The following is a 25,867-nucleotide window of genomic DNA, read 5'->3' as shown; positions in this document are numbered from 1 at the left end:
CATTTTGAAGACTCCTATAAATGAAAAGTCACCATAGTTAAGGAAGAAATTTTAAAAAAAGAAAAACTATTCCCAAATCTATTTCAAATAGCCTTATACACCCAATCTGCATATAAAACCAGTATGGTTTCATTTTTTAGCAATGCTAACTAAAAAGCTAAATAAAAACATCGTATTGACTGCTTTAAGAACCAAATACTAAGTTGGATGGACGTAGTAAACATCAAGCCCTCTCTCACTGATTCCTAATGCTTCCCCCTTTCAATCTCCTGTCACGTACCAAGTAACCTGTTACTGACCTATTCATGCACATACCTTCTGAGTAAAAATGTTCCTAGTGACCTAGTAAAAATATATTTTATATCTTATGCTTTTTTATCTTTTTTGTACAATGCCAATCATAACGCCTTTATCATAGATTGTAATTGAAAAATATTTGTTGGAAAGTGAATTTTAAAAAGCAACATGCTTAAGTTTTGTGTTTTGTTTCTTTTTAAGAAAGTACATCCATGATTTCAAATGGAAAGAGGAAATGACAGCTGGTTAGAGGTGTGGTTTTACAATTGGGCAAAATGAACAGATCGCCCACAATGAACTGAGAACGGTGGTCTGAACTATTTGACCTGAGCTTAAGAAATTCTTCCTTGATGCTAACCACACACCAGGGTTATCATACAATTGGTAAATGTGATGGAAGGCCCACGAGTGGTGGCAGATACACCAGGCCTCGCTTCCACAGTGACTCCAGCCCACAAAGTGTGGAAAAAGAACCTAGTGTCTCCTGGTATTCAAGGATAACCCAAAATATATAAATGTCCATTCGTTTGCCAAGTGAAATTAATTGATTGCTCAAGGTTTTCCTTTAGACCTTAAGGAGAACCCTAAGAATCCTTGTCACAAATGGTTATTGTTTGTGAAGCATGTAAAGACTATTTGATTTAACAGACTTTAAAATGCTTGCAAGAAAAGGGAAGTTGTATGTTATAAATGCTCTTCTCCCAGCGGGAGATGACCAAGATCAGATTCCACTTCCTAGACAGGCCACTCCAGCTGGAAGAATCACTCCTTCTTCTGACTTCCATTTGAAGAAGCTACTTTTATCTTTTATTATAATCCTTTTCATTTAACCGCTGGCAATTGGTTACATACTTTTACCCCCAGCTGTGCATAAAAGTACAGACTGTATCCGTACTTTTTTTAGATCTTCTGTCTTCACAAAGTAGTTACTTGATCAGTTTGATTGATAGTAAGTAAGAAAAAAATAGCAGACATTTAAAATTTCAATTTTAATTGGCCCTGGTTGGCCGGCTTTGTGGATAGAATGTTGTCTTAGTGAACAGAGGTCATAAGTTTGATCCCCAGGCAGGACACATATGAGAAGCAACCAATGAGTATACAACTAAAATGGAACAACTAAGTGGAACAATGAGTTGTTTCTTTCTCTCTTCCCTCAGATCAATGGGGAAAACAAATTTTTTTTTCAACTTTCATTGCTTATATTTCTTAGTTTACAATAAACAATCGGTTCTCCTGACAAGGTGGTAGCACAGTGGATAGAGTGTCGACCTGGGCACTGAAGACCTAGGTTTAAAACCCCATGGTCACGGCCATGAGCACAGACTCATCTGGCTTGAGCGCGGAGTCACCAGCTTGAGCGTGGGATTATAGACATGACCCCATGGATGCTGGCTAGAGCTCAAGGTCACTGGTTTGAGTGTAGGGTCACTGACTCAGCTGTAACCCCCCAGTCAAGGCACATATGAGAAAGCAATCAATGAACAACTCAAGTCTTGCAACTATGAGTCGATGCTTCATATCTCTCTCCCTTCCTGTCTGCCTGTCCCTGTCTATCTGTCTCTCTCTCTCTCTCTCTCTTGCTAAAATATAAAAAAACAAAAATAATAAAATAAAGCATAGATGCACTTGCTTCTCTAAACATCTGAATATTTTAAAGTATTTTAAATGTTTTAACATTTAAATAATTTGTTAAACAGTAAAAAATTATTAACTATTTTAATATTTAAGTAATTAAAATATTTAAAAGTACCTGCCTAGAGTGTTAGCCATACTGGAAATAACTATCACAGTCCAAAGGGCTGGGCTGGGGGGAGTAACTGCCTAAATTTTTCATAATCCTATGCCATTTGGGGGTGATCTTCAATATCAGGTGTATGGCCATCTTATTCTTTATGGCTCAGAAAAATTATAAGTGCAACTAGTTGTTCATATTTATTTGGGTTTATAATTTTACACTTTTTCTGTCTCTTTCACTAGGTCATAGGTTGTAGGGACAAAAAACTTGCTGAATTTTTAGTTCAGAGTGTAGGAAAGCACAGGATCTGAAACTGACCCTCCCCCGCCCCGCATGGCCTCAGCAAATGGTTAACCTCTGAGTCTCATCTTCTCATCTGAAGAAGCAGAGAAACAATCTGCATCAAGGATTCCCAAAAATATATGTAAAGTGCCTTTCAAGTCGTAGGTGTTCAACGAACAGTAACTATCACCATCATTATTAATCCCTTTTAAAAACGCTATCAACAAAGCTTCCGCTACAGCTTTGCATTTCTATAAATTTTATTCACTAACTGGGTGAAGGGAAAAACAAACTAAATATCTACTATAGATTTTGTTTTTCTACAAATATCAGCAAAATTCGAGGTTGTCATGTAAAAATCACTCATTCTTTTCTATTTAAAAAACCACTTCAGCAGAGATAAACAAGGAGCCCAGGTGAGACATTATATGGACCATCGCCAAGTATGCATTACTGTGATATACTCTGGTTCCCACACTCCGTCTTACACAGAGCAGAAAACGCACACGAAGGAATCTTAGGATGGAGGAGCTGCATTTCTTTATGACCTTATTTGAAAGATAAACTCCTTGGAGAAATACAATTTATTCAGATTATCAAAACCCTGCTGTGCAAATCTACAGTCTGGGAACATGCTATGGAGATCAAAAAATATTTACTTTATTCTGTTGGGTATAAGAGCTTTTAATGAATGCATAATTAAAGCCAAAAAAAAAAAAAGTGTATACAGCTTTAGAAATTCCACTGCTGAGCCAAGCCATTAATATCCAAGGCACCATACCCAGTTGTGATTCCACCTGTCTCCCATTTGGATTACAACCTAGTTATAAATCAAGGTACTACATGACTACACAGTGCGGGGCAGCGGGAGAGGACGGCACTCCAGGACGAGAGGAGGGGACAGAAAGGGCTTGGCTGGGTCTGTGTGGGGAAGGGCTGGCTCCTTGGAACAAGCTGAAACAAATCAACAAAAACCCAAACATTTTAACAGCCTTGGGATGAATCACATAGCAAAAAAAAATAATCATGTATCTTATGTACATAAAGGGATCGGTGAGTTTTGTCCGTATTATATTAAAATTGATTTTTTTAAAGATCAAGTCCAATTTTTATAGAGGAAAAAAAAAAGAGCAATTCATTGACATTACAGGCCAGATTACTTATGAAATGATAATATAAAGCCTGGTATTTTACTTAGAGTTATATAGGTATATTTGTACATAAGCAGAAAAACATACCAGGACAACTATATGCAACAGTGTATTCATATATTGATATAAACATGCATGTGAGACAATTTGATTCAATTAAAACAAAATATTAGGAGCAATTCAAACTATACAAAAAAACAAAAAAACAAAAACACCCTTAGCGTGCTCTAATTCTCGGAGTCTTTGAAGGCCTATTTAAATATATTTGTGCTGTATAACAGAGGAATTCTACAATTAGGTTACTAGTACATTATCATAATCAATTGTATGCATAATATCCAAGGCTCATGAATAATTTTATATTGTTCCTTGGGAAAATCTGTAGTAAGCTGAAAATGCAGTAGGAAGGAAGCAGAGACACAGCCATCGTCAACAACTAATAATTCCGGCCCAGTCACCATGTGCGGCGAAACGCTCCTGCGAAGTTTCCCAACGCTGCCTCAGCACATCAGGTAATTACTACTAAATTATGGATGATGGGGAGGAAATTAATGTACACTTTTCTTTCTTTAATTGAAAACAGTCTATCTGTGCAACTAGGGCTTTAAAACTAAAATTTCAATCACTACAAGCTCTTTTTTTTTTTTTTAGCTACATGAGGCAAAATCAGGTAAAATAAAAAAAATAATAGTAGAATATAGAAGTAATTCTAATATATTTCTATCACTCTGGTAAACAAAGCCAGAGTGCTGAAAATTAGACCAATCCTGCAGACTTTCAATACTCTCTCAATTATCCGCACAGATGATTCATCCTACTCATTGTTATACATAAGAATGAGAACTGGTAGGGGTTTTTGTTTGTTTGTTTTCTGTCTATATTGTTTGGGTTTTTTATATTTTCAACGCTATGAAGGATACATACCATCGACATTTTTGTAAGTATAAACTAAGATTAGTTTATCGAAATATAATTTCAAAATCTAAATGCCGGTGATTTAATAGGCCGGTTGTTGGTGTGAAGCAGTGTGGCAATGGTGCGTAAAGCAATGGTCCACAAACGGTGGTCCCTACCCAGGGACATCAGCATCATCAGGAACTTGACAGAATGCATATTCTCCGGTTCCCCCAGACCTCCTGAATCAGAAACTCTGGGGAGAGGGCCCAGTAGTGTGTTTTAAACTAATCAGGTGATGCCATGCACAGTCAAGTGTAAGAACCATTAATATGGAGTATGCGTCTGAGTGAAGAAAGGAATGACTCCAACCTGCAGAAATGTATTCTCGCAGCAAAACTAATTGTTTGACCCCAGCCCCTTATCCTGACCTCTGAAGTGGCAAACATTATACTGAACATTTGGCAGAGCCAGAGAACGTGGAGCTGAATTAATGACACAAAGACAAGCAGTCATTGTCCAGGGCCTGAGCACATGCCCCTCAATGTGCAGCAGGGAAAAGGTCTGCAGCCAGCCAGTTCTAAAGGGTATTTGTAGATGGAGAGTGAGAACGTGGGTGGAAGAGAAGTCTAGGAAAGAAAGACAGCTGGTGGGAGGTGTGCGTGTGATAGCAGTCTCCTAGTAAGAAATAACTTGTATTTTTTTTTCTTTTTTTAAACAAATGCACTGCTTTTATTTCCCTTAGTCAGGGAGCTTACTTAGGGCACCATGCAATTCTATAACAAAAAATTCCTACCACAGGAAGCTCTCACGGCACATGTGGAAGGAACCCGAAAACATGCATTTCCGAGTAACTACTATTCACTAGAGCTAGAAATGAAAGATTTTTCCAATTGTTTCTTGGATTCTGTAGGGGCAAGGAGGATTGATTGGGCAAAATGTTTTATTTGCAGGAATGAGAGGGGAAAGAATAAAGCAAAACTTCTTATTTATAAAGCATCAATACTATGTAATGTGTTGCTTTTAAAAGCATCGATTTTACTGTTTATTAAAGCATCATTTTATTATGATGTTTTCACATTTCAGAGGCAGGGAGAAAGCGATGGCTTATTTATTTGTGACTCCTTTTGAAATAATATGTGCATGCCTACAAAAATCAAGGAGAAGTGGCCAAGAGAAAAAAATACCTTTTACAGAACAGTGATTATTTCCAAAATCTTCAGGAACAGACTTATCCATTATATGGATAAGTCTAACTACTGAAAGTAGTTTCACTAACTACTGAAAGTAGTTAGTAAAGTTGATGACATTTCCATGAATGAGAGAAAGCAGGGGCAAGGAGAGCAGATAGGAAGATAACTGTGGAATTAATAGAGGAATTCACAAGTGAAGCATTCTATTCTATGGGCTCTGGCTTCTAGGGCACCGACTGTATATAGGATACCATGCTGTAAGATTCTCTGCATGTATCTTTTATTACCTAATTGAATCCTCCAATACCCCCTAGGAGGTGGACTGTATGTAGGATACCGTATCTGAATTTTACAGATGAGGAGTGAAGGCAAAAAGGGTTCAGTAACTTGTCCAAGGTCACATAACTCCAGGACATGAACTTAGGTCGGGGGAGACAGATAACTAAATCAATACAAGTAATATAGTGTGATCAGCGCCCCAGAAGACTGCCCATAATTAATGAAAAGGGGGGAAATCTAATTCTACCTAGGTGGATTGATCAGGCAACTCTGGAAAAAGAGATGAGCAAAGTACTTGAGGGTTAGATAGGCAATTATCAGATGCCAAAGCGAGGGAAGAATCACCCAAGATGAAGGAGGCCTCATACAAAGAAGTTTAGGTCCAGGGAAATGCATGAAGTTCACAATCACCGTGGCATAGCATGTGGAGAGTAAACTGTTAAAAATAAAAGGCTAAAGAGATAGGAAGTTTCGTAATAAAAATGGGACCTGTGAGCAAATTAAGAGGAATGATGAGCCTTATCCCAAAGGCTCTGGTGAACCATTGACAAATGAACAACCTGAGTAATTTGTAATTTTTTGAAAAATTTCTTTAAAAAAATTTATTTATTCATTTTTAGAGAGACAGTAGAGAGACAGGAGAGAGAGAATGAGAGAGAGAGAGAAGGGGGAGGAGCAGGAAGCATCAACTCCTGTATGTGCTTTGACCAGGTAGGTCCAGGGTTTTGAACCGGCAACCTCAGCATTCCATGTCTACGCTTTGTCCACAGTGCCACCACAGGCCAGGCTGTAATTTTATTAAATTCAATTAAATAGAATTTTTCGTGGATTTAGAAAAAAACTTTTAAAAATTAATCAAACAAAATTTTTGAGAGTGTACTGGAGTCGGGCAGGAGTGAACGCAGGTTTGTTGGTTAGCAGGAAGTTTCTTTAGTCCAGCAAGTAGTGATTACAGTTAGACAACAGGCAGGGAGCCAGCTGAGCTTTCTGCAGGCACCTATGCCCGAGTGACATGATGATGAAGAGAAAGAGAGAAAAGCATATCTGAGAGCTATTTAAGATTCTAAACCAATAAAATTTAGTGGGATTCACGAGATCATAGAGCAGTGTAAAACGCGCCAAGCTTACTGGTATGGTTTACTGTACTATAAAGAAGATGATTCCTTAACTACAATAAGGCAGATCATCAGATCCATGAGACAGAGAGCAAAAGAATTTTTTTTTGTATTTTTCTGAAGGTGGAAACGGGGAGGCAGTCAGACTCCTGCATGCGTTTGACCAGGATCCACCCAGCAGGCCCACCAGGAGGCGATGCTCTGCCCATCTGGGGCGTTGCTCTGTTGCAACCAGGGCCATTCTAGCACCTGAGGCAGAGGCCATGGAGCCATCCCCAGCACCCGGGCCAACTTTGCTCCAATGGAGCCTTGGCTGTGGGAGGGGAAGAGAGAGACAGAGAGGAAGGAGAGGGGGAGGGGTGGAGAAGCAGATGGGCGCTTCTCCTGTGTGCCCTGGCTGGGAATCGAACCCGGGACTCCTGCACACCAGGTCGATGCTCTACCACTGAGCCAACCGGTCAGGGCGAGAACAAATGCATTTGAGGTGCGTGAAGAATGCCATGTGGAAATGCTGGCTGGTTGTGGAGGTCTGGCACTCAGGAGAGGGGACTGGGTAAGGAACCCTCCACATGTGGATGAAAGAGAGTGACGGATGGTAAGAAGAGCGTCCACAGGAAGCCACCATGCCCACAGGGATCTCCCAGGAGCTGACTGAAGAAGCACTTATAAAGGAACTTAAAAAGGGCAGGAGCAGAACCAGGAGAGAGCCTCCTGAGAAAAGAGAGGGGTAGGAAAGAGCAGAGCTACCAGTGTCAGCGTGCAGTGCAGTGGCCACATTCAGACACCATAAAAGGCCCGCCGCAACTGACATTTAGGAGGCTGGGTGACCTTTGCTGGAATGACTTTACAGGAGTAATGAAGGCAGAAAACTGACTGCAACAGAACTGAAGAATGAACAGAAGTTAAGGAAGTGCACACACTGATCATAATCTGGGAGAGAATGGAAGGAGAGGGCTGCAGTGATGAGAGAATAAGGGCCATTTCATCTCACTGATCCTTTTTATAAACTGGAGAAAAGGTGCCAATGGAAAAGATGTTGAAACCACAGGCAACACACAAGGCACCCAATGGAGTAAGGAGCAGAAAGGTGTTTTAGCCTTAAAGAAAAGAGCAGACATTTAACTCAGGGTAGAAATATTGGCAGATAGAGGGTGGGTGGGGAGATATCTCAAATGAAACATAGTCTTATAATGTCCTTAATTTCCCCAAGTAGTAATAATAGAATTAAGTGAGACTATATTTGTTTATTTTGTTTATTGATTCTGAACTGTAGCATTGATAAAACATTGGAAACATTTTATTTTTGAGAACAATATTCTCTGAGTAATTTTAAAATTGCCCAGCTAACAATAGCTCGCTTAGAATAGAAATAACTAATATTAAAAAAATTCCCTCAAGATAATCTTTCTTTTCTTGAAAAACGCACCAACAAGGAAAACATAGTCTACCCTAGATAATAAATTAAAACGCTCAAATGACTACCTGGCCAGGCAGCACGCCTCGGGGCTGTCACTTACTGACATCCTTTGGTGTGGCTTAGGGAATAAAAGCCAACATAATGACATATGAAAAAGTTAATTGGGATCCTAAAATGGCTACTAAAAGATTTTATAATATATTTCACAGGCAAATTTTAATATTAATGGTATTTGGCAAATAAGATATTCCGGATTACACATGCCAGATAGCAAACACTCTTGATTAGAACAAATAATTAGTAGTTGGCTATAATTTAGTAGGGCTGATACATTTCAAACATTTCTGATCATTTTCACTGATTAAAGAATATTTCCAAAAGATGAAACAATTTGTAATATATACTGCTCACAAAACTTAAGGGATATTTTATAGCTTCATATTCATTTTGAAGTATCCCCTAATTTTTGTGAGCAGTATATTTTTAAAACTTTGTACTTTAACTTTCTCCAAATATGAGTATCGGCTCTATTGAACTATGGAACAGTTCATGGTTAGTGTATTTGATTAGAGTTGTTTTAAATATATATGTTGGTATAATCATCAGTCTTATCTAATGTGGAAAAAAATAGCTCAGTGTTGGAGAAAAATGAGCATGAGTTATAACTTCTCAATCTTGTGAATAAATTATTCCATTTGGAACACCAACTAAATATTTTGTATTTAGGAAATACTGTTAATTTAAAAATTAAAATGATAATAATACATTGTTTGGATGAGCTAACCTCCTATAAGTCATTGTAGTATTACTTAGTTAAAAATGATAATCTATTATAGTATATTTATCTATATAATCTATTTTTATATAATCTATATTTATATAATCTATTTTATAATACCATAAAATATGCAAGAACCTCAGTGCCAACACAATGCCCATAGAAAGTATTTTCAATTAAAAAAAAATGAATTGTGCACTGTTGGTGGGGATGTCAAAGGGTGTAACTACTAGGCAAAACAGTATAGAGGTTTCTCAAAGTTAAAAACAGAACTATCATATGATCCAACAATTCCACTTCAGGGTATTTATTTGAAGAAAATGAAAACACTAATTCAAAAAGATATATGCACTTCCGTATTCATTGCATTATTACTGACAACAGCCAAGATATGGAAACCATCTAACTATTCATAGATGAATGGATAAAGAAATTGTGAAATATCTATACTTATGTATATATATAATATATAGAGATATATCACAGAGGTGGGGTGGAGGCAGGAGAAATGAATGGAAAGTTCTTCGTTTTGTTTTGGTGTTTTGGCTTAAATAAATTGGGGGGGAAATATAAAGGGATTGTGGGGATGCAAGTATCAGCCCCTCCCCCAAAGACTTTGACTTGCTTGATTAGGGCACTTTAAAGCTCACAGGTGATACCTAAGACTGGACAGGAGTACACCAGATCAGGGCATGAACAATTTCTGCCAGCTCTATATCATTCACAGACTTGTGGGTATTCTTTTCTCCATCGAACCTGTTAATCAGATGCTGAACAAGGTGGGGTCAAGAAGCACAACTCTTTTCTCCTCCCAGTTTATGGTAGCTGTGTCATTGGTCTAGAACGGGCCCTGGGAACTGTAGACTGCTCACTTATTTCTTGGGGTGCTACCCAGCCCACCTTATACTACATTATAAGTTCCACAAAAGCAGGGACTTTGGCTGTCTGGCTCACCACTGCATCCCACTGCCTGGCACAGCACCTGGCATGTGGTATCTTCTCTCACTATAAATATTTGCTGAACAAATAACACTGGGAGACATTAAAGTATTTTATCTGGGGAGTGTCATGGCCAAATCTGTATTTTAGATAGAATCTCCAATTGAAGTTTGTATATAGGATTTTAAGACAAATATAGAGAAACTTTATTTTGTATTGTAGTTTGTGGTAAAGGTAAAAAACAACAACCCTGAAATGCAAAAAACATATAAGGGCTACAGTTTTTGAGGTAAAATCTATGAGATTGAAAGGCAAGGATTTTATCTGAGGTGGGATGTCAGAGTAATGGTGGCGTGAGAGAAACTCCTGATCTCTCCTCTTGAAATTTCAACTAATTGAACAACTATAATGCAGTGAAGGAACCCTAGCTGTTTGCAGGTGCACATGAAAGATCCGTGCACCACATAGACTTAAGGTGGGATGGGGTGAAAAAGGGAACAGAAGATAAAATGCAATCACGGTGGGTTTTGGAGAGGAGAGGAGACAAACCTGGAGTGACTGGTTTTTTTTTTTTTCTCTGCTGGACTATAGGGAGGATGGAAGCTCATGCTCTCTGGATTTTGTCTGAGGGGTATGGAGATGGGAACTTGCAGTGACTGGGTCTCCTCAGCTGGGAAAAGTGGTGACATAGAGGAGCAGAGAAGGAGATAAACCAAAGCAACCAGAGTGTAGGGTCAGGGCCAGTGTTCCCATGGTCTGCCTGCAGCCCACACTCAACAGAGACAGAGAAAACTAAGTTGGGGCCCCCAGCCTCCCAAATCCTGCCTCTCCACCTCGACTTATGGAGTGTGGCAGAGACAAACCTCACAGCTAGCTCTCCAGAGCCACTCTCTCCCCTGAAGAACAGAGGAGCAACACCTCCGGTCCCAGGTCTGTTGAGACATGGGAAGGAGTAACCGGAAACCTGAGATCATCATTATTAGAGCCATAAAAGCCCTCACAAAACTCCCCACCCATCAATGTGACAGTGGCCCTGCCTACATCATTTCAACAGGAACATCTCAGTGGACAGCCCAGGAACTTCTCAGAGCTAAAAGTTCTAAAACAGTGACACCTACTAGAAGAAAGCTCTCCAAACCAAAACTTATTTTTCTCTTTTATTCCCCCCTTTTTCCTTTCTTTCCTTCTTATTCTTCTTTCTTTTTCATTTTTGAATTTCATTTTTTTATATTTCTAAATTTTTATTCTTTTTTTGTGGGTGCTTGTTGTTTGACATTTTTCTTTGCTTTTGATTTTTTCCTGTGGTTTTTCTTCATTACTTGTCACTATTTTTAAAACTTTAATATTTTTTATTGTATTTATTTATAATTTTTTAATTTTTTAGTTTCTTTTTTTGTTAGGGTTCTTAACATTACCACTCTCAAATGCCATCAAGGAAGAAGAAAATCAAAACCATGGCTACACAGAGACATAGTTCAGAAAGAAAATGAAGATTCTCCATACACACACAAAATCTCAATCGCATGAAACCTTGGAGTTAAATGATAGAGAATTCAAAATTGAAGTTCTGAAAATACTCAACGAGATGCAAAAAAGACACCAATAGGCAACTTAGTGAGTTCAGAAAAAAGATTAATGAACAAAACGAACACCTCACAAAGGAGACTGGAACTTTAAAACAGAGATCAAGAACTCAGTACATGAATTGAAGACTGAGGTAGCAAGTTTAGCTAATAGAAAAAGCCAGATAGAAGAAAGAATCAGTGACATCAAAGACAGGCAACTAGTGATTCTACAGAGAGAAGAGGAGAGAGACTCACGAATTATAAAAACTGAGAGAGCTCTACAAGAATAGTCTGAGTCCATCAGAAAGAGCAATATAAGAATACTGGGTATATCAAAAAAAAAGGAGAGGTAGAAAGAAATGGAAAGCCTATTCAAACAAATAATTGATCAGAATTTCCCAAACCTATGGAAACAGGTAGAGCCCTACATCCAAGAAGCAAACAGAACACTCAGTTACTGCAACCTCAACAGATCTACTCCAAGGCACATTTAATAAAATTTTCAAAAATCAATGACAAAGAAAGAATCCTCAAGGCAGCTAGAGAAAAGAAGACCATAATATGTAAAGGAAAGCCCATTAGGTTATCATCAGACTTCTCAGCAGAAACTCTACAAGCTTGAAGGGAGTAGACCCAAACATTCAAAGTACGGAAAGACAGTATGTATTAGCCAAGAATACTATATCCATCAAAGTTAACCTTTCAAATATAAAGGAGAAATAAAAAACTTTTACAGACATAGAGAAGCTGAGAATATTTAACACCAGAAAACCTCCACTGCAGAAAATACTCAAGGCAGTTATTCGACCAGATACAAAGAACAAAACAAATCAAAACTACAAGTAAGAGCTCCAACAATAAAACAAGAATAATCTGTGACAACAATAACATAAAAGGGGAAAGGATAAAGATCTGTAGTACCAAAACCTGGCAAGAACAACACACACACACACACACACACACACACACACACACACACACCCCTAGAGACCAATATCTCTAATGAATACAGATGCAAAAATCCTAAACAAAATACTATCATATCGAATACAACACATTACAAAACTAATATATCACAATCAAATGGGATTCATTCCAGGAGCAAAAGGATGGTTCAACATACAGAAATCGATCAATGTAATATACCACATCAACAACAAAAAAGAACCGAAACCATATGAGCCTATCAATAGATGCAGAAAGGGCATTCGATAAGATACAATATCCCTTTATGTTTAAAACGCTCAATAAAATCGGAATAGAAGGAAAATACCTCAACATAATAAAGGTCATATATGACAAACCATCAGCTAATATCATACTAAATGGTAAAAAAATGAAGGCTTTTCCTCTAAAATTAGGAATGAGACAAGGCTGCCCACTCTCTCCATTTTTGTTCAACATAGTTCTGGAAGTTTCAGCCAGAGCAATCAGGCGGAGAAAGAAATAAAAGGTATTCATATCAAGAAAGAAGAAGTAAAAGTATCAGTTTTTGCAGATGACATGATTCTATGCATAGAAAACCATAAAGACTTCACCAAAATAACTATTAGAAATAATAAACCAATACAGTAAAGTAGCGAGATACAAAATCAATATACAAAAGTCTACTGCTCTTCTACATGTCAACAATGAAACTTCAAAAAATGAACTAAAAAGAAACAAAACAATTCCTTTTACAACTGCAACAAAAAAAAGTACTTAGGAATAAACTTAACAAAGAATGTGAAGGACCTATAGACTGAATACTGCAAAACATTATTGAAAGAAATTGAAAAAGACACAATGAAATGGAAAAATATTTTATGTTCATAGATTGGAAGAGTCAACACCGTTAAAATGGCCATATTACCCAAAACAATATACAAATTTAATGCAATACCCATCAAAATTCCAATGTCATTCTTTAAAGAAATAGAACAAAAAATTATCAGGTTGTATGGAACCACAGAAAACCTCAAATAGCCAAATCAATTCTGAGAAAAAAGAATGAAGCCAGAGGTGTCACACTACCTGACTTCAAATTATACTATAGAGCCACGATAATCAAAACAACATGGCACTGGCAAAAGAACAGACATACAGACCAATGGAAGAGAATCAAGAGCCCAGAAATAAAAAACATATAATATATATGGACAAATCATCTTTGACAAAAGAGCCAAAAACACACAATGGAGAAAAGAAAGCCTCTTCAACAAATGGTGCTGGGAAAATGGGAAAACCACATGCAAAAGAATAAAACGACTACAGTTTGTCCTCCTGCACAAAAATTAATTCAAAATGGATCAATGACCTAAATATTAGACCTGAAACTCTAAATTACATAGAAGAAAATACAGGTACTAAGCTAATGGACCTTTGCCATAGAGAACAATTTAGGAATTTGACCCCAAAGGCAAGGGAAATAAAGGCAAAAATGAATGAATGGGACTACATCAAACTAAAAAGCTTCTGCACAGCAAAAGAAACCGATGACAAAACAAACAGCCAACTAAATGGGAGATGATATTTGCAAACAAGTGCTCCAATAATGGTTTAATATCCAAAATATATAAACAACTCACAAAGCTCAGCAATAAACAAGCAAACAATTCAATTAAAAAATGGGGAGAGGCCCTGGCTGGTTGGCTCAGTGGTAGAGCGTCAGCCTGGCGTGCAGAAGTCCCGGGTTCGATTCCCAGTCAGGGCACACAGGAGAAGCGCCCATCTGCTTCTCCCCCCCTCCCCCCCTCCTTCCTCTCTGTCTCTCTCTTCCCCTCCCACAGCCAAGGCTCCATTGGAGCAAAGATGGCCTGGGCGCTGGGGATGGCTCTGTGGCCTCTGCCTCAGGCGCTAGAGTGGCTCTGGTCCCAACAGAGTGACGCCCCGGATGGGCAGAGCATTGCCCCCTGGTGGGCATGCCGGGTGGATCCTGGTCGGGCACATGCGGGAGTCTGTCTGACTGCCTCCCCGTTTCCAGCTTCAGAAAAATACAAAAAAAAAATGGGGAGAGGGGGGCTCTGGCCGGTTGGCTCAGTGGTAGAGTATTGGCCTGGCATGTGGAAGTCCTGGGTTCGATTCCCAGCCAGGGCAACAGGAGAAGCGCCTAACTGCTTCTCCAACCTTCCCCCCTCTCCTTTCCCTCTATCTCTCTTTTCCCCTCCTGCAGCCAAGGCTCCATTGGAGCAAAGTTGGCCCAGGCGCTGAGGATGGCTCCATGGCCTCTGCTTCAGGCACTGGAATGGCTCCAGTTGCAACAAAGCAACGGCCCAGATGGGCAGACCATCACCCACTAGTGGGCTTGCCTGGTGGATCCCAGTCAGGTGCAAGCGGGAGTCTGCTTCTCTGCCTCTCCTCTTCTCACTTCAGAAAAAAAACAAAAAACAAAAAGAAAACAATGGGGAGAGGACCTGAACAGACACTTCTCCCAAGAGGACATACAAATGGCCAACAGGTATATGAAAAGATGCTCATCTTCACTAGCTATTCAAGAAATGCAAATCAAAACTACAATGAAATACCACCTCACACCAGTTAGAATGGCTATTATCAACAAGAGAGGTAATAACAAGCGTTGGAGAGGCTGTGGGAAAAAGGAAACCTCATTTACTGCTGGTGGGAATGCAAATTAGTACAAATATAATGGAAGAAAGTATGGTGGTTCCTCTAAAATGTAAGAATAGAACTACCATATGACCCAGCAATCTCTCTACTGGGAATATACCCCAGAAACTTGAAAACACTGGTATGTAAAGTCACATGCAGCCCCATGTTCATCGCAGCATTATTTACAGTGGCCAAGACATGGAAACAACTAAAGTGTCCCTCCATAGAGGATTGGATAAAGAAGATGTGGTACATATGTACAATGAAATACTACTCAGCATAACAAATGATGACATAGTGACATTTACAACGACATGGATAGACCTTGAGAACATTATACTGAGTGAAATAAGTAAATCAGAAAAAACTAAGAACTATATGATTCCATACATAGGTGAGATATAAAACTGAAACTTATGGACATAGATAAAAGTGAAGTGGTTACCAGGGGGAAGGGAATGTGGGGGAGGGGGAATGGGACTTGAGAAAATGAGGAGGGGGCAGGGGATAAGGGAAGCATGTAAAGAGGGACAAATATAAGGTGACAGAAAATGACTTGACTTTGGATGAGGGGTATACAACATAATCAACAGTTCAAATGCTATAGAAATGTTCACCTGAAACCTATGTACTCTTATTGATCAATGTCACCCTGTTAATTTTCTAAATAAAATTTAAAAATTAAAAAAGAGAAAAAGAGGCAAGAAACATATTTTATTGCTTATTTTATGAGCATTTGTTGGTTTCAATTTATCAACAGAATCCTCAAATATCTGATGAAGATATGTTTTAAAAAAAAACCTTTAGTTTTCTTAATTCTATTTTTGCCCCATTCCCCCTTTTTCCTTCCTTACTCTTCATTATGAACTGGATATTGTTTGACCCACTGAGTCATAAAATTGGGCCCGCGTTGCAGCTCTCCACCATCAACTTGAAGTGACAAATGTTAGATTAGACTGAAGATTCTGAAAGTACAAGTTACATGAGTAAGTGGCTTGGATTTACATAGCTCCTACTCGGCTACATTCTGTCCTCTCTCGTCATACATCTGTGGCCTCAGGAAGAGCCTCCTATGACCACTTGACTTAGGGAAGAAAAGCTCATGCCTGGTGCATAGAAGGCTGTGCAGAATATGCTGGCACCACCCCAAAATGGGCTCGTGGAGCCCCACAGCCCCACACAGGATGTCCTGAAGGGTAAGGGTCGAGGGAAATCCTCCCAGCAGGGAGAACTTCAAGCAAAGCATCTAGTTGTTCATTTTCCCCAGAAGGAAATAGGGCCAAAGATACCGTTAATCCTGGCTGTCAGTTTAGCTGGACCAGGGGTCGGGAACCTATGGCTCGCGAGCCAGATGTGGCTCTTTTGATGGCTGCATCTAGCTCACAGACAAATCTCTAATAAAAAAAAAAAGTTAAAATATAAAACATTCTCATGTATTACAATCCATTCATTTCCTAACGCTCATGTTCATGGTTGCAGGTGGCTGGAGCCAATCACAGCTGTCCTCCGAGACAACACCAAATTTTTATTGGATAATGCATAAGGTACACGGGTCGTTGCATGTCTCTCACGGAATTACATTTTAAAATATGTGGCGTTCATGGATCTCTCAGCCAAAAAGTTTCCCAACCCCTGAGCTAGATGGTCAAAGATCTGGAAGAAGTACTACTGGAAAATTGATAACAAGAAAGTCTGGGGAGGAGACATGTAGTTAGACCTCTCCAATGGACACAGAGTGTGAATATAGTTGTTTTACATGGGAATGCTTTCCAAAGGGCAAGTTCATCAAATAAGAACTAGAAAATCAGCCTTGTGAATGTCAGACAGCCATGGCCTTGACAGAGTGGCTGTGACAACAAGAACAAACTGAGGTGCAGGCTCAGCAACAAGGAATTCCATTCACTAAGGCTGATGCGCCTACGGCTGCTGCTGGGTGCCTGCACTGCCAACAGAGATCAACTCTGAGTCCTCAGCATGGTGCCAGATGGCAGGCTGAGCACATTTCCGTCAGTGGAGAGGTGGAAACGTCTTCTCTCTGGAATAGACAGGTTAGAGGTTTACTATCCTTGCCCACAGAAATTCTGCCAAACTCACCATCCATGGAATTATAAAATACCTTCTTTCATAACCACATAACATTTTTATAAGCCACGTAACATTGCTTCTTATCAAGAAAATAATTTTACAGCAAAACAATGTGTGACATTCGGCTCATGTCTGTGAAGTCCACTGGTTTCCTTCTGTTCTCTATTACCCTGAAGTAGGTGGCCTAATATAAGGGTAGAACGGCCTTTTCACTACTCAGTGTGACTTTAGGAATGTGGGAACACCTTGCAGAGCTGGGCTAGTTGCCTCCTGGGTGTGTATATGCTCTGTATCAGTGACCAATATGAGGTTCAAAGTTCAGTTCAGGTATGTACCCCAGGAGAAAAGCACACACATTCATACTGACTTGGGTTCCCTTATATCATATTATATCCCTTTATCATAATCATTAGTACACTTTACTAAAATTATTTGACTCCATATTTTCTCTCTGCCCTAAAATTTAAAATGCTCCAAGGCAGGAAACATCTTATCCATCTTTACATTCCAAAAAGTTAGCACAGTGTCTTTCACATACATAATAGTCAGTAAATATTGGTTAAATTGATCATAAAAAGGAAATCAATAGGTAAAGCTAATGGAAGATTGACATATTAATACAAGGTGGGGCAAAAGTAGGTTTACAATTGTGAGTATGGGAAACAAAGAGTTTATTCTTGTATTATTTATTAGTTGTTGTATTATTTTCCATAGGAACAATTGTAGACCTACTTTTGCCCCATCCTGTAAATTTTTCCTTCCATAATATAAAATTTCAACATTTAAAAAGAAAAAATTACTGAGTGGATATACCATTAGTTCTCTTCTAACATACTGCCATGGACTGCACTGTGCTCTCCCAAATTCATACATTCAAGTCCTAATGCACAGTGAGACAGTGTTCGAAGATGTGATCTTTGGTAGATAAGCAGGCTTAGATAAACTCATGAGGATGGGGCCCTCAGGATGAGATTAGTGTTCTTATAAGTTCTAGTGTTCCTTGCTTCTCAAAGTTCAAAGTGGAAAACATATTTCCTTATTAAAACATCAGTAAAATCACCATCTATGCAAAAAAAGAACTAACTATCCAAAGTTCTTCCTACTGTACTCATGAGAGAATAACATTCTTAAAACCTTTTTACCTTTACTTAATAGACAAAATGAGTTGTTCTCATGGTAGCCTATTTAGTGTCAACCTAAATGAAGACGAGGGATGACTAATAAGCCTCAGACACAGAGGAGGGGGATCTGGGGCAGAAAGCACTTCCTCCCTCCTGTTCCCTCTGTGCTTCTGGATGATTAAGAGGAAGAATTTTCCTTTGCTTTACTTGATGATTCAAACCTGCACACTGTAAACAGAACAATGCCTTCAATCTGTGGGAATGATCTTTTATGCTTGTAAAAGCAGAGAACAAAACAAATGGGAAAAAAGAAACAAGTCCTTCTCTGTTTTCCTTACGGTGACAAAACGCTCCACCTAGAGCACTTGGGTCCCTTGCCTCTCGCATCCCGCAACACGTCTCCTCTTTCAGGTCACGTCTCCCACATAAAAGTGCTAAACTAATGCCGCTTAATGACAAATTAATGTCCATGAATAAAAAATACACCTCTAATAGCATCGAGTAATTTGCCATTACAATATCATCATTGGACATGCCCCTGGTTTAATACGATGTATTTAATTCATAACCTAATGAGTGATATATAAAAAGAGGGAGATGAACCCTGCAATTACATTTATGTGAGTCTGTCACCTTATTTGTAAAACCTTAGAGTCATTTACATTCAAATTAGAACAAATGAGTGATTTCACAAAGTGCAGTGATAAATGACCACAGCAGCCCAAGACAAAACTGTATTTCCTGTGAACACATTAACAGTTTCTTATTATTTGTTAAAAATTACAATGCATATTGCCCATGTGGTGTGAATAATGACTTTTTTACTGATTAGGTCAGAAGACTAATACGTAGCAAAATAAATAATTTTTCTTTTCATTTTTTCTGATTTTTGCTTTAAATTAACTACTGAATTCTGGTGGATTCACACTGCCACCTGCTGCCAGGAATGGATACTACAAGGATATCCCTATCAAGAGGAGTTGATTCATCACTCTGGTGGTCTTATTTGGACAGTCTACTGGAAGGGTCCTTTCTTATCAATATATTTAAATTGCATATCATTATAAAGGCTGATATTTGGTGAACAAAAAGAACACTTGATAATCAAACAACAGAATGTATTATTTGCTGTTTGGGGGAGGTGGTACAAAATGTACAAACTATTTTTTCCCAGCTAACTATAAAAACGGACCTTTTCAGCAAATCATGTATCTCCCAATGCATCACCTTCAGGGGATACAACACCAAGCCCAGTGATCAGTACCCCAATCTTGGCACATTGTGCAGCAGCAGAGGTGAGAGAGAGGGTGTGTGTGTGTGTGTGTGTGTGTGTGTGTGTGTGGTGTTCCCCTACTCCTGTTCCTTGGTACAATCTCAGGGAGACAGATGACTGGAAGGCTCTGCCTGCCACAGAGGATCTTCATGACCCAGCCTTCTCCCCTGAGGAGAAGCATCAACATGAAAAGAAGGCCCGAGGGTCCAGAACATAGCAGGCTACGAAAAGCGTAAGTGATGGAGAGAAATAGGTCTGGCCTTGGAGAAGAGGCCGAAGATTTTTGTAGGTGAAAGGATGAGTTAGAACAGTGTTCAGGAAAGCTAGTGGAGGTTTCCAACTGGATCAACATCTTAGCTTGGAATTTCAGTTTTTCCATTTGTAAAAAGAAAGCAGCACTCGCCTGCCCGAAGGGATTACTTCAGAGAGGAAAAATGGAGATCCTTAAGCAAAACACTGAGGATGAACAGGCCCTCTGTAACTGCTGGTGCCCTTCCTTGGGAAAGATAACGATGGCTCTGGGGAATATGGTTTGGCATAGACAGAGGCTAGACACAAGCAGATCCCATAGGAGGAGATTATGAACTCATCATGGCCTACAACCCACAATGGTGAGAATCTGAAGAAAGAGAAGCCCATTAGCGACTGAGTCAAGGATCAGGTCTGAGAGATATCTGGAAGGTAGAATCCACCCAACTTGGTAGCTGATTGGATATGGTGGTGATGAAGGAGCCTGTCTAAATTTCCGGACAACTAGTGGACAGATGGGACCATCACTAAAGAAAAGGGCAGGTTCTCTCATGTTAATTTCAAACCACCCTGATGATATATAGGTGGAAATGTTCAGCAGCTAATAAAAAACGGGCTAGGAAAAAAAAAATCAGGAGTTTGGGAAACAGTCTGGATTCAGAAAGTTTGTGAGGTTTACCTGAGGGATTCAGTAAACCAGGGTCCACACTGAAATCTCTACATCGGTATCCCAACTCCTGAGATGGTCTGCAGCAACTCCTTTGACGGACTGGAAACAGTGAACGGCGCATGGAAACACGTACTCTGAAAAGCAAGGTGACTCACGCGTGTTACTGGGCCCATTTTAACGACAATAATTGCTCTCCAATGAATTGGTGCATGTTTCTGATTAAAATTTTGAAAAGAGCACAATGCACAAGGAAGAGGAGCAGGAGGAGGAAAGGGGACAAAACATTCGCATTTTGTGTGGGACTGGATCTCAGAGCAGACAAAAGCCGGCCACATCCTGCTCATCAATAACACACGAACAGGACAGTCTGCACAGGACAGTCCTGTGAAATTCCACTGCGAAGTGGGTGAGAGAGGATACAAACTTGAGGGCTGTTTGCAAATTCCTTCCCTGGGGATGGATGAGGAGCCACTGTAGCTACTGCCCCCCCACCCCCAACTCCCATCAATTTGCATCAGTTTCACCACTGGGCTCCCCATTTATCCCAAAAGCATGTACTGAAAACCTGTCTTCCCAATGATAAGCTCTTCCCAAAGAGGGCCTAGGGGCTAAAGACGAATAAGGCGGAGCCTTATGAGCCTGGGAGGCTACATCAATGGCTGGCCTCACTGACACAGCGGAGATGCTTCTGTAGTTCAGGGTCCCTGACCTCAGCAGCCTTCCAGGAGACAAGCAAGAAAAAGGAGCCCAGAGTAGGCTCAGGGAGGCTTGGGGTTGGGTGGTTCTTAACCAAGGGGTTCTCCTTGGACATGCTTTTTAATGAGCCCTGGAGGAAAGCAGGAGGTATCGAAGCAGAGGTGTTCCTTCACACCCGCTGTAAGAATCCCAAAGAGATACCGGTAAGGTGAAAACAACAAAACAATACCAGGCATCTTAGTGAAGAGAATGGCTTCACAATCTCCTAGTTGGACAAAGCACTAAACAAGGATGGAGACCATATTAGCCTTGATTGATGGACCAATTTCTACATACATTTTAAGTACTGAAAATTCTTCATTTTTAACAAAAGAATATTTGTATATACTCAATAAAATGGTCCTGTGTGGAATCAAACACAGTTGAGCCATAATTACAAAAAAAATTAATTAGGTATTTTTATAATAAGACTGCGTCAAAATATAAAAGCAGACCGAGTAACCCAGTCTGGTAATTTTACAATCCCCACAGAGAGGCAAGGTAAATATTTTTAAAATACTAGCATAATGAAGGTTTCTACATCACATGGTTTGGGTTCTCTTATAGTCAAAGTTTCCTTCCACACATTGGATACCTTGCAACAACCACGAGTCAAACAGAAAAGTAAAGTTACACAAGAGAACGGAATGAAAACACACTGGTGAGAAGAAAGTGAGAATTTCCACCACTGGCCAAGCAGGTTAATAATAACTGAAGTGTCCACAAGATGTATGTGCGTGCAGGCTCCATATTTTCCTCAGCAAAATGATCAACTGCAAGAATTAAATTCCAAAGGACAGAGGGAAAGGGGATGATAGGATGGGATAAATCTGAAGGGAAGGGGGGAGGGAGCTATGGGGAGGGGGGCAAGGGAGATGTTGAGGGGAATACGGGGGAGGGAGGATGCATTCAGAGCAACACTAGAATCTTTGTAAACACAATAAATTAAAATCAATAAAAAATAAAAAAAATAAATTCCAAAGCACACAGTCACTTGGTATTTCAACAAATTCACCTGATGGGGAAAATATTCATGAACTTCTAATGTTTACCTGGAATTCTCATGTATAGAAAATGATAGATATAGGTACACACACCTGAATATCCACATTATTTTAACATGCATCCTGATAAATAGCAGTAACCAAACTCTTGTCAACACATAGATGTCACTGATTCTACGTGTCATGGAGAAAGTGGACGAAGTGATGATGCCAAAAGCTCAAGTTGCAGTATTTGATGTAGAAATGTTAAACAGAAGGAAGTTCAATTTCACAAGTCAAACACACACCTCTGGAGTCACGTAACCTTTCTGTTATTCCCATCTGCTACTTGCAGAAAGGGATTAAAAACAGCTCGCCTATACCATCCAACAATATTGAAGGGAAAAGAAAGGAAAATAAGATAAGATATTTAAACATTTACTATTAGATTGAATGTGCTGAGGTAATGATGACACTTTCATATACTGTGTTTGACTTGCTCCTCAGTTGAACATGGCTGGCATTCCACCCTCCATCACCCTGGGAAGCACTGGTTCCTATTTCCCAGGGTTGCTGGCAAGATGAAATAAGACGCTAGAGCAGGAAGAGCTTTGGAAACTACCTAGTGAGTAGCAGAAGTCAACAATAAAGGCCATATTTAGAATTAGAGAAAAAGATTAGGCACAAAATAAAGTTACTGAGCAGAAAGCAAATAGAATTTTTCTATTTATTAATCTCATGGCATGTGGACAAGGATAGTAGAATTAAATTGTGTAGACTTATTTTTTTAATGTATTTTCACTGTTGTTATAATGCTGTAATATGATAAAATGCAAGTAAAATTCATACAATTGGGGGAAATGGGAGGATCCCAATATAGGGAATTATACTTAACTCTGTAAAACAAAGAGCCTCATGGCCATACTCTCTACCTATGAAGTCCTCTATCTTCCTACTGAGCCCAAGGGTTTTCATCCAAGAAGGAAAAATGGGTCTTTGGGATCAGAAAGGCCTGCCACTCACCAGCCATGTCTCCTTGTGCCAGCTGGGTATATTTAGAATCTCTGACTTTCCACCTATAAGAATGTGCAAAGCTGTTGAGTGCTGAATGTGAAACGTCAGTGAATGCACAGTAGGTGGTTTCTCCTCCCCCTCACAGAGCAGTCCTGATCACCCCAGCAACCTGAGGAGAACGCACAGATGACTTATCATATCCCAGCATGTATGGCCTGGGAAGTTCATGTGGTGATTAATTGTATATGCCTTTGTGATATATTAGCTTCTGTTACTGAAATCTTAAAATGACCCTCCAACATTTTGTGCATCTATTATTTCATTGTGGAAACCAGACAACACTGCTTCAAATCAAGATCGATCCCAGTGCCATCTCTCCACCCTGGCAGTGAACCCTGTGAGGGGTTGTTCCGTTATTCTACTGCCCACGGGCACTGGGGAGCTGGGGTGGACAAGGAGGGTGGAGGACACGAGGCAGGACACGGGAGCCGCAGCCCGGTCCTAGGAGCCTCTCGGTTTGTGTGCTGGAGAAATGCTACCAGCACAGACCACATCTCCCCCCTTCTGTGTTACCTGTCCCCGGGCTCCAGGTGCTGGGACACATCTTGTAACTGCAGAGGGCGGGCACTGAAGGGCACGTTACAGGATGCAGCTCACATACCTGGATGAGATAGTGGGAACATAAATTGAGAAGCTCCAACAGCTGCAGGTGACTGCCCGCTGCTAGCACATCCTGGATCACGCCCGGCTCCAACAAAATCTGTGTTTCAATAAAAAGAAAACCATCAGTTACTTAAAAATTAATACTAGCTTTTTAAAAACTTTATTTATGATTTTAATTTGTGTTTACATAGATTCAGGTGTCCCACCAAATATATTCCCCCCTACACCCTTATTCCCCTCGGCCCCCCATGTCCCTTCCCCCACTGCCTTCCCCTCTTCCCTCCAGGATTTGCCATCCTGTTCTCTATAATGCTGTGTTATCTATATATAATTTCATTAATCTCTTTCCCTTCTCTGATCCCATCTTCCCTTCCACTTTCCCTCTGACTGCTTTCCCTCTGGTCTCTTTGATCCCGCCTCTGCCTCTGTTCCGTTGCTCAATTCACATTGTTCATTGGATTCCTCAAATGAGTGAGGTCATGTAGTATTTTTTTTCTCTTGCTTAATATGAAAATGTTTTGCTACATTTAAATTGCTGCTTAATGTGCTATATCTGAATTATGGAAAAAGAACTGGCTTCCATAATAAGGAAGTCCTTTCTCCCGTTCTGATGAATGGGCTGTGACCCTCACTCCAATAGCTGGCTGTGTGGAAGGCGCTGCACTAACAACTTATTTTTGTAGGAGGATAGAAACATTTGCAAAGAACAAGATAATATTCTTAAAATTCACTTGTGATGGATTTAATCTCATAACATTTAAAAAAAAACAAATTTTGGTTTTTCAAAGTATATTTCAAAACAGTATAACAGTGTGGCTAATAGGCATTTTAGGGCGAGGGGCTTACATTTCTCCTTGCAATATGAAACCAGAGGTGGATATTACTTCGTTTTACTTCTAAGTCCAATAATAGTACATTTCAAGCATGAGCTTTCGTTTTTCTCTTTTTCAATCTCAGGTTCTCTAATCCTTTCTATTTCAAATGATGAAAGAGTTAGAAATATCATCTTTATAACACAAAGGTATCACAGAGAAGTAAGACTTCCCAAATATACTGGTGATATCAATTCTTCATTTTTTCTCCTGGTTAACTCCAACTTCATGCCTGCTGTTGCCAGCTCCTGAGCTGCTGAACAAGGCTGGAAAAAACCCCGCAGCCTCGTTCCCTGAATTCACTTTACACGAATGACATGACAAGTCTCACTCAGTGTGACCTTTTTTTCCCTGCCTTACGAAAGGTAAGTCGGCATCTTCAGAAAATTGTGTGGCATATATATATATATATATATATATATATATATATATATATATATATATATATATATTCAGAGCTATCTTTCTCATTTCTTGCTTCAGGGAACTTTAAATAATTACTTACTTTTGAGTTTGTGGAGAGACTGGCGTGAAGGAGCAGAACACATTAAAGCTAGACAACTGTCTTGACTAAACACAACAGCCATGCACACAGGAACACAGCCTTTTCATAAACACTCTTCAGCTGCAAAGCAAACGTGGCCTAATACTATTTGTCAGAATAAATGAGCGCATTTTGTGTTTTGTTTATTTGGGATTTTTTTCTGTATAGTAGAGTAAATAGAAAATTATCACAATTTTGAATGTATAAACTATCAAGCAAATACAACAGCATAAATAACTTTTAAATGACCATACATTCAAGACACATAAAACCCTTTGCATAAAGTTCTTCAAGAGCCTGCTACAGACAGAATCTGAAACATAAGATCTAACTATGAGAAACTGGCACCAACAGTGGTTTTGTTTCAAAGCCATTACACTGAGGATATTTTTGTCCACAAGGTGGCGTGGATGTTTCAAGTAAAA

At 39.5% G+C, this 25,867-nt stretch overlaps 1 protein-coding gene across 4 annotated transcripts in view; it reads right to left on the bottom strand.

Annotated features, from left to right (window-relative positions):
• The window catches only part of KLHL32 (kelch like family member 32), a 240,989-nt gene that overhangs the window by 92,471 nt on the left and 122,651 nt on the right, over window positions 1–25,867 (bottom strand). For all 4 annotated transcript variants that reach the window (XM_066254361.1, XM_066254357.1, XM_066254363.1 and 1 more), the window contains exon 5: window positions 24,025–24,123. In XM_066254361.1, the coding sequence (XP_066110458.1) occupies window positions 24,025–24,123 (99 nt within the window). The remainder of the gene's footprint in view (window positions 1–24,024; window positions 24,124–25,867) is intronic.

The sequence above is a fragment of the Saccopteryx bilineata genome, chromosome 1, assembly GCF_036850765.1.
Source record: "Saccopteryx bilineata isolate mSacBil1 chromosome 1, mSacBil1_pri_phased_curated, whole genome shotgun sequence".
Lineage (NCBI taxonomy): Eukaryota > Metazoa > Chordata > Mammalia > Chiroptera > Emballonuridae > Saccopteryx > Saccopteryx bilineata.
Note: the sequence above shows the minus strand (reverse complement) of the source record. Positions and strands in the feature narration are given on the sequence as shown.